Source organism: Leptonychotes weddellii, chromosome 2 (assembly GCF_054177405.1).
Source record: "Leptonychotes weddellii isolate Sample4059 chromosome 2, ASM5417740v2, whole genome shotgun sequence".
Taxonomy (NCBI): domain Eukaryota; kingdom Metazoa; phylum Chordata; class Mammalia; order Carnivora; family Phocidae; genus Leptonychotes; species Leptonychotes weddellii.
Window position 1 is genome coordinate 16,615,628 of NC_138370.1, and position 10,011 is coordinate 16,625,638.

The 10,011-nt window shown below is 37.2% G+C and overlaps 1 protein-coding gene across 3 annotated transcripts in view; it reads left to right on the forward strand.

Annotated features, from left to right (window-relative positions):
* ASAH1 (N-acylsphingosine amidohydrolase 1) overlaps positions 1–8,764 on the forward strand; it is a 46,296-nt gene extending 37,532 nt beyond the window's left edge. For all 3 annotated transcript variants that reach the window (XM_006727606.3, XM_081807995.1, XM_081807997.1), the window contains 8 exons: positions 245–290; positions 847–991; positions 1,534–1,588; positions 1,711–1,792; positions 5,782–5,913; positions 6,020–6,143; positions 6,576–6,632; positions 7,671–8,764. In XM_006727606.3, the coding sequence (XP_006727669.1) occupies positions 245–290; positions 847–991; positions 1,534–1,588; positions 1,711–1,792; positions 5,782–5,913; positions 6,020–6,143; positions 6,576–6,632; positions 7,671–7,760 (731 nt within the window). In that variant the 3' untranslated portion in view covers positions 7,761–8,764. The remainder of the gene's footprint in view (positions 1–244; positions 291–846; positions 992–1,533; positions 1,589–1,710; positions 1,793–5,781; positions 5,914–6,019; positions 6,144–6,575; positions 6,633–7,670) is intronic.
* Positions 8,765–10,011: the final 1,247 nt, after the last annotated feature.

Below are 10,011 nucleotides of genomic sequence, written 5' to 3' on the forward strand. Positions count from 1 at the left end.
TTCTTGTATTGTAATTTTACCTGGAACCCTGTGCTCTCAGATAATTGGGAGGGGATCTGGCCAATGTGACAGGCACAACAGTTTGATCTTATTAAGGCTTATGATATTAGGGTGCTGCTTAATTCTTACCATTGGATTGAACAGTTGTGGATATCAATAAACCAGAATTAAGTGTCCAGCTTTGAGTTAGAATCCATTATGCTGTCATAACTGCTGCCTCATGTGTCTCCTTACTTTAAATTAGGTCATCTACTACATGGGCGAAACATGGATTTTGGAGTGTTTCTTGGGTAAGTAAAGAACACCATGAGTATCAATCCTTAGGAAGAGTATGTTGTATTACATTGATGAAAAGTAAATCCCAAATCATGCCCAATATATGACCAGAAGTGAAGATACTAGATAGTTTTGAGACAAGATGGGCACACTATTTGGGAGTCTGTAACTGAGTTGAACCTAGTAAACAGAAATCTGGAGCATGATTGAAGGCCCCAGATGCATGTCAGGCTTATTTCTTAGAAAGGAAGAACAGAATTCTATTTTACATCTTCTTAACATTCCTGAAAAAATATAACAGGGCTTTGTAATTAGAGACCTACATTTGAATCTGGGGTTTGTTATTTAGTAGGCTGTATTGTATTGGGTTATTTAGCTTCTCTGAGCCTCTAGTTTTATCATATGGAAAATGGAGGGTAAAACCACTCATGTCGCAAAGTTCTTGTGAGGCTTGATCATTAATGAATTAGGGAGATGAAGCACCTGATATAATGCCTGGCCATGATCATTATATATTCATCATTATTATCATCATTGTTTTTAAATGTCACTGAAATTTGTCTTTTGTAGGTGGAATATAAACAATAATACCTGGGTCATAACTGAGCAACTCAAACCTTTGACAGTGAATTTGGACTTCCAAAGAAACAATAAAACTGTCTTCAAGGCTTCAAGCTTTGCTGGCTATGTGGGCATGTTAACAGGATTCAAACCAGTAAGGAATCTACTGTTACATAATTTTACAGGTAGCTCTGTGTCCTGATTTTATTGCCTGTGAAAGGTGGGGTCTAAGGACCTAAAAAAGAATATGAAGCCCCAGTTCACCCCTTTGCACTTCTTGTTACCATCATAAGTGTGAGAGCTCACGTGGTAGAGAAGAGTAGAAAAGGGACGAAGGTTTGTTTCTGAACCTCTTCTGAGGAAAAAGCATGTGGCTGAATGTGGAGGGCTGGATGTGGAGATAAATGTGGCATCTGGTCTTTAATCTGCCACTCAGACAAGTTAGGCATTTATTCTCTGCATTTCATTTTCCTTCTCAGAAAAGTGTGGCCAGTAACATTCCACCTGCTCATTTCACACACTACACATGAAGATATTTCAACTTCTAAAAGCTGTTAATAGAACATGATAGTATAGTTTTGACTCAGCTTTGCATCCCCCGCCCCCATCCCAGGATTCGCAACCCAGCATAAATACGAGAGGGCCTTAAACAGGATGGTTGAAGTTTCTGACCTCATTGCTTTGTCTTGTTTTCAGGGACTGCTTAGTCTTACGTTAAATGAACGTTTCAGTATAAATGGCGGTTATATGGGTGAGTAGAGTTCTCTTAAATGGGAATTTCATAGATGTTTTAAGAGGAAGGCCAGACTGTGTCTTCTGGTTCATAGTCTAACCTAACTGCAGGCCTGTGACACTGTGTTTGATTTCTTCCAGGTGTCATAGAATGGATTTGGGGAAAGAAAGATGCTATGTGGATAGGGTTTATCACTAGATCAGTTCTGGAAAATAGCACAAGGTAATCTGTTCAATTGCTTTATTATCAAATTTAATATTTATTCATTTTTAAATTATTTTTTGTTGGAGATACAAGAGATATAAAACATTATCTTAGTTTCAGGTGTACAACAAAATGTTTTGGGATTGTATATATTATGAAATGATCACCACAGTAAGTCTAGCTAACATCCATCACCACATATAGTTACAGAAACTGTTTACTTTGTGTTGAGAACTTTTAAGATTTACTCTCTTAGCAACTGTCAAATATACAATATAGTATTGTTAACTGTTGTCACCACACCATACATGTTTCCAGGAATTACTTATTTTAGAACTGGAAGTCTGTACGTATTGATCCCCTTCACCCGTTTCTCCCACCCCCCATTCCCCACCTCTAGCAACCACCAGTCTGTTCTCTGTATTTATAAGTTTAGATTCTGCATGTAAGTGATATCATAAGGTATTTGTCTTTCTCTGTCTGACTTCTCTCACTGAGCATAATGCCCTTATGGTCGGTCCATCCATGTGGTCACAAATGGCAAGAATTTCCTTCTTTTTTTTACAGCTGAGTAATATTCCAGTAATACTCCTTTATCATATATCACATCTTCTTTATCCATTCATCTATCAGTGGTCACTTGGGTTATTTCCATATCTTGGCTGTTGTTACTAAGGCTGCAATCAACATGGGGCTGCAGGTATCTTTTAAAATCAGTGTTTTTGTTTCCTTTGGATATATTACCAGTAGAATTGCTGGATCATATGGTACCTTTTTTATTTTTTGAGGAACCTCCATACTGTTTTCCACAAAGGCTGCACCAGTTTACATTCCCACCAACAGTGTACAAGTGTTCCCTTTCTCCACATCCTCACCAACACTTGTTATTTCTTGTCTTTTTGATAACAGCTATTCCAGCAGGTATGAGGTGATAACTCATTGTGGTTTTGATTTGCATTCCCCTGGTGATTAGTGATGCTGGGCACATTTTCATATACTTGTTGGCCATCTGTATATCATCTTGGGAAAAATGCCTAGTCAGGTCCTCTACCCGTTTTTAAATCAGATTTTTTTTTTTTTTGCTACTGAGTTTTCTGAGTGTGATATGATGATTTTTTTTTTTTACAAGAAATATATATTTGGTCTTTGTTTCCATTTCTGGCTCACAACTCCCAAAAGCCTTATAATTTCCTAAGTGTTGAGAATGATAAAGGTGTCTTTTGTTATAGTAATGAGGCCGATTATTTAATCAGTCATGCTGATGTAATGAAGCTTCCATAAAACCCAAAAAGGAAAGAGTTTGAAGAGCTGGGTAGCTGAACACATAGAAATCTGGGGAGAGTGGCGTGCTCTGAGCACATGGAAGCTCCATGTACTTCTCACATACCTTGCCCTATGCATCTCTTTATATGGCCAATGCTTCGTATCCTTTATCATATTCTTTAATAAACTGGTCAACATGTTTCCTTGAGTACTATGAGCCACTTTGGGAAATTCACTGAAGCTAAAGAGGAGCTTGTTGGAGCCTACAGCCTCAACCAGTCAGCTAGAAGCACAGGTAATGCTTACAACTGGCATAATGGGGCTTAGGACTGGCCTCTGAAGTGGGGGATGGGATGCAATCTTGTAAGTCTGAATCCTTGACCTGTGGATTCCAGTGCTATCTCAGGGTAGATAGTGTCAGAATTGAGTTCAGTTCTTGGACACCTGCAGGGTTGGATGTGGGAAGCCCCCTCCTCCACCCCACTCCTATGTTAGAGTTGGGTCCAGGAATCATAAAAGAACTAGTTCTTTATATATTTTGTATATTAACTCTTTATCAGATATATGATTTACATATGCTTTCTTCCTTTCACTGGGTTGTCTTTTCATTTTGTTGATGGTTTTCTTGCTGTGCAGAAGCTTTTTAGTTTTTTTGTTGTTGTTGCCTTTGCTTTTGGTGTCAAATCCAAAAACTCATCACCAAGACTAATGTCAAGGACTTTATACCTTATATTTTCTTGTAGGAGTTTTATGGCTTCAGGTCTTATGTTCAAATCTTTAATTCATTTTGAGTTGAGTTTTTTGTTTTGTTGTTTTTTTGAGTTTTGTGTATGGTGTAAGATAGTGGGTTAGTTTCATTCTTTTGCATGTTACTGCCCTTTCCCAATTGTATCTTCTTGGCTCTGTTGTTGTAAATTGGCTAACCATATATAAATGGGTTTGTTTCTGGGCTGTCTGATCTGTGTGTCTGTTTTTATGCCAATATCATACTGTCTTGATTACTATCATTTTGTAATATAGTTTGAAATTAGGAAGTGTAATGCCTCCAGCTTTGTTCTTCTTTCTCAAGAGTGCTTCGGCTATTTGGGATCTTTTGTGGTTCCATTCAAATTTTAGGATTGTTTGTTCTGTTTCTGTGAAAAATGCTGTTGGAATTTGCATTGAATCTGTAGATTGCTTTGGGTCATATGGACATTTTGACAATATTAATTCTTCCAGTCCATGAACACATTTATTTGTGTCTTCTTCCATTTCTCTTACCAATGTCTTATAGTTTTCAGTGTATAAGTCTTTCACCTCCTTGGTTAAATTTATTCCTAAGTATTTTATTCTTTCTGAAGCAGTTGTAAATGGGATTGTGTCCTTAATTTCTCTTTCTGGTATTTCATTATTAGTGTGTAGAAATGCAACTGAATTTTGTATATTGATTTTGTATCCTGAAACTTTACTGCATTCATTTATTCTCACAGTTTTTTAGTAGAGTCTTTAGGGTTTTCTACATAGAGTATCATATCATGTGCTAATAGTGACAGTTTTACTTCTTCCTTTCTGATTTTGATGCCTTCTATTTCTTTTTCTTGCCTAATTGCTCTGGCTAGGGCTGCCAGTACTTATATTGAATAAAAATGGTGAGAGTAGACATCTTTGTTTTGTTCCTAATACTAGAGGAAAAGCTTTCAGCTTTTTACCACTCATTGACTATGATGTTAGTCGTGGGCTTCTCAGATGTGGCCTTTATTACGTTAAGACATGTTCCCTCTATACCCACTTTGTTGAGAGATTTTATCATGAAAGGATGTTGAATTCCATCAAACGCTTTTTCTGAATCTACTGTGATGATCATATGCTTTTTATTCTTCATTTTGTTAATGTGGTGTATTACATTGATTTGTGGATGTTGATCCATTCTTGTACCCCTGGGATAAATACCATTTGATTATGGTGTACGATCCTTTTAGTGTATTGTGGTCTATTTTAAATTACTCATATTAAAATAGAAAAATATTTCCTAGCTAATCTTCCACTGAAGAATTATTTCAGAGTTTCTCAGGTTAACCTTTGACATTCATATGGAATTCATGTTGTGTGTGTGTGTGTGTGTCTGTTTAAATCAAAGAAATAAACTGATTTATTTAAAAAGTGCTGGGGATAGTGCCAGTATGAAGGGTACCTATTAGTTTTTCTTGATGTACAAAAATCCTACCCATACACAGAAGAAAATTTGTACAAAATCATTTAAACTGTTAATACCTGTTAACCTAGAAGTTATATTCTCTGCTGGTGCAGAATCTTGTAATAGCACTACGTCCAAGTGACCTAGAATAAATAGGTATCATTCCTGTTTTTAATGAGTTCGAGAGAGTAAGATTTAGTGGCCTTTCTGAAAATCCACTTTAATTTCTAATAGCCCTAATTTTCAAGGTTACTTTCTATTCCCTAAGTCCTAGAAACCGTAATTAATATTATTTCTTCTTGATCAATTGTTGAGTAAAAGGCTTAGACGACTAGGGTGGAAGATGATGTCTTGAGGCCCTTTGGTTTGTCCTTTAGATTTAGAGGGACTATTTCAGATCTCAGTGTTTCACCCATGGTGTTGGGGATTGTTCCTCCCTGAGCCATTGCTCACCATCCTTTTTTAAAAACATGTTTCTCAGATACTTGTGTTCCCTTGGTTTCCACAACTAAAAATTTTTCATTCCAAGTCACCTAAAAATGTTTACTTTTTTTTTAATGTTTCTATGTAGTTATGAAGAAGCCAAGAATATATTGACCAAAACCAAGATATTGGCCCCAGCATACTTTATCCTGGGAGGCAACAAGACTGGGGAGGGTTGTGTGATCACACGAGATAGAAAACAGTCTTTGGATGTATATGAGTAAGTACACTTGTTCACACAAAATAAGTAGAAACTAAAGCCTAGACTGACATATTTACAGGTTTAAGGCAGGAAGCCTAAGCAGAATTTCTCCTTTTGTATCTAGACTCAACCCCAAGCAGGACAGATGGTATGTGGTACAAACAAATTATGACCGTTGGAAAAGCCCTTTCTTTCTTGATGATCGCAGAACACCTGCAAAGATGTGTCTAAACCAGACAACCCAGAAGGTACATTCACAATGTCATATGTAGAAAGAAATGGTGACCTTTAAAGAGTATCTTAGTTGTGGCATTTTTCTTTGGTCTTTGAAGAATTTATAAACTACCTGGTGAGTATCTCTGGACAATCTCTACTGAGTTTTTGTTTTGTTTTGAATTGAAAGATCAAAATTGTATTGTACTTGCCTTTTTGACTCTAATGCTGGATACCACTCTGTGAAGCTGAATGACAAACAGGCAAGAATTAAGAGGGCAAGAAGAGAGAGAAAAAGTGATATATTAATACCATTAACTCTCTGACAGTGACTGCAAAGGAAATTCTTTTAGGGGGATTGAGGGAGGTTGACTAAGAATGTCTTTGTTTCTAATGACCCATTTGTATGGATAAGGCTGCTGACATCTGCATTTAACTTAAAGAACTAAATTATTTTTATGTTTTAGAATATCTCATTTGCGACCATATATGATGTCCTGTCAACAAAACCTGTCCTCAACAAGGTATTTTTTTAAATATATATACTTTTAGGGAAATAATTTGGTCCTGTTTTTATCTTTCCCTGTTATCTTGGATTAGTCAGAGCTAGGACCCCAAGTCATGTTCCACTTAAGGATGACTTTTAAAAATGTTTTTATGTGACTAAAACAGTAACTCCTGGGAAAAGACAAACCAGTTAGTGTGGTTTGATGTCCAAATTGGTCAAAGTACTGTTTCCAATTTTACTTCCATGACATTTGAATTAAATGTAGCTTTTTACTTTTGATCTCCCCTGTCAAGTTTCATGCTGTACACTACAACTAACACCCAAAACTCAAAAAGTCTGAAGTCTGTTTATAGATGCTTTGTTGCATAGTTCCCCCCATTGTGTCAGAAATGCGGTAAGGGTAAGGACAGCCACAGCTGAGCTGGTTATAGTCCACAGTCTACGCTATTAGGCTTTGCATGACTACTGTTTATACTGTTGAGAAGAGTTGAGTGTTAAAGCATTGCAGTGAAGCAGTGTACTACTCAGGAATAAGATATTGTAAAGAGCTGAGGGGATTCTCTCCTGAGCCTATTTATATTCATGACCTGGAATAATGGTTCTATTGAAGTTAGTTGTTTTAATTATCATTTTTTTACTTATATTCCTAAATGGTGAACTATAATTATTGTTATTAACTTAGTACTGTTTGCCACTTTGTATATTTAATGTCATTTATATATAATTTATATATTATTTTATCTATTAAGTAACCTCATAAAGCAATTTGACATGTATCGAAATTAATACAAGTCAGGACATCTTAGAATTGGAAACATCCTGGGGCGCCTGGGTGGCTCAGTTGGTTGAGCGACTGCCTTCGGCTCAGGTCATGATCCTGGAGTCCCTGGATCGAGTCCCGCATCGGGCTCCCTGCTTGGCGAGCCTGCTTCTCCCTCTAACCCTCCCCCCTCTCATGTACTCTCTCTCGCTCTCTCAAATAAAGAAATAAATCTTTAAAAAAAAAAAAAAAGAATTGGAAACATCCTTAAAATAAAAGTAACTTTTCTTTCAGCTGACTGTATTCACAGCCTTGATGGATGTTACCAAAGGTCAATATGAAACTTACCTGCGGGATTGCCCAGACCCTTGCATAGGTTGGTGAGCACACACCTGGCCCCTAGAATGCTCTCTGTGTGGCATGAAGACGGAAACTCACATGCATCCAACTAGTGCAGCCATCTGATCTTCCAAAGACCAAGACTCAGGGCAGTTTCTCGTTGAGGCATGAGCTTGTTTTTCTTATGTTTACAGTTCAGACTGTTTCTGCCATAACAGTTGATTGTTCTATTTACAGGTAACTTCTTTATGTACAAAAATCAATCATCTACAATTTGCAGTTTCACTTCACTTTGACTTTTGGGGATAGGGATGGGCAATGAATCTATTATGGGACCTGCCTCCATAGAATAAAGCAAGATTCTTGGTGGGTGTTGAATCCAGCGCATCTGTACATCATTCACTTTTTCACTTTAATCCACATATTTGTATGATTTTCTTTTCCTTCTGGTTCAAACTATTAAAATTAGCACACCATGGTCTTTGCTGTCTGTGACAGCAATGTAATTTCACTAATTTTGATTGGAGGGGGATGAGACAGACATTCAGCTGTGTCGTTCTCTTAAGAGGCAATAATACTTGAGCCTTTGACCCTGAGTAGGAGTCCTTTTTTGGGTTCATGAAGTAATTAATCCATGTGCAAGGCGCCTTTCATACACAGAATTGACACGTTCCCTTTTTCATGATTACTCTACCTCCCAGTTAACTCCGGGCAGTTGTTAACTTCAGACATGGAATCGAATCCCAGGTTCTGTGAATTAACAGTAAATAGGCCAAAGCCTTCTGGAAAGTGAGAGGTGAACCCATAAACTCACATAAATAGCATTCACTTAATTAATGTTTAGTTTATCTTTCTGATCACTATGTATTTTTAAAAAACATAGTTACTAAAAATGTTTTTCAGAAATCAGTCTATTTATGGAAAGTGCTAATAGAACTTGTTAACCTTTCAGACTTTAACTGAAATGCACCAGTTGGCCGAGACTGTATCCACTTTATTTTGTATGTTACTTGCATTCATGACGCTCAATAAACAGTCACTGGAAGTAGTGCGAGCGGTCTCGTATGCTGATTCCGTGTGCACCCACATGCCGGTTTGAGGGCGGGGCTCATGGGGGAGAAATCCAAGCTGAACACAGCGTCTGAAGTAAATTCCAAGGGTTGTGTAGGTGGGTTCTTCAACCTAGGACTGAATGGTCACTACCTTACATGACTAATCCTTCCACAGCAGTGTGCAGGTGTCCAAAGGCTATTTTTCCCCTGGGAAGAGGTGCTTCCACAAAACTGTAGTGATGCTAATACCATCTTAGTGAAGCAAGACGAATTACAAGAGGATTTGTGTTAAAATAGGATTTGACTTTTAAAGAAAAACAACCCTCGGGGTGCACGGGGCCAGCTCAGTGAGGAGCTGCAACTCTTGATCTCGGAGTCATGAGTTAGACCCAGTGTTGGGTGTGATTACTTAAGAATATAAATAAAATCTTAAAAAAACCCCACAACTTCAGATTTTGTTCCCCTTATAAAAATGAAGTGAGGTAAACTTGTATTTTTTCTAAAGTTGTAGTCTTTTATATTCATAATAGGTGAGATGCTAATTGTTTTAGACCAGTTTCTCAGGACTACATCAGAGAACAGGGAGGAAGTAACAACTGGCATTAAGATTTTAGGTAGTATTGCTTAGCGGTAAAAAAGCAGTTATAAAATAGGATAGAGTATAAGCCTATTTATAGATGTACTTAAGCATATTTAGATACACATCTAGAATATAGTAAGATGATGGGGAGGGTGTTTACCAAAATGTTGACAGTGGTTCCCACTGGATAGTGGTATTAATTGCTGTTTTAATTTGGAGAGGACATTAATGTGATTGCAGTGTACCTAGTTTTACGGCAGTTTGCTTTATTGTGCTTCACAGATGCTGTGTTTTTTACAAATAGGTTTGTGGCAACATTGCTTCAAGCACTGTTTTCCAACAACATTTGCTCACTTTGTGCCTGTGTCATATTTTAGTAATTCTCACGAAATTTTAGACTTTTTCATTGTTACTGTATTTAATATGGTGATCTACCTACCAGCCATTTTCCCATCTCTCTCCCTCTCCTTGGGCCTCCCTATTCCCTGAGACACAACAATATTAAAATCAGGCCAATTAATAACCATATAGTGGCTTCTGAGTGTTTAAATGTCCATGTGTCTATTGATGGAAACTGTGTTGCTTCCATGTGTTGGCTATTGTAAATAATACTGATAGAAACGTCAGGGTGCATGTTATCTTTTCGAATTAGCGTTTTCATTTT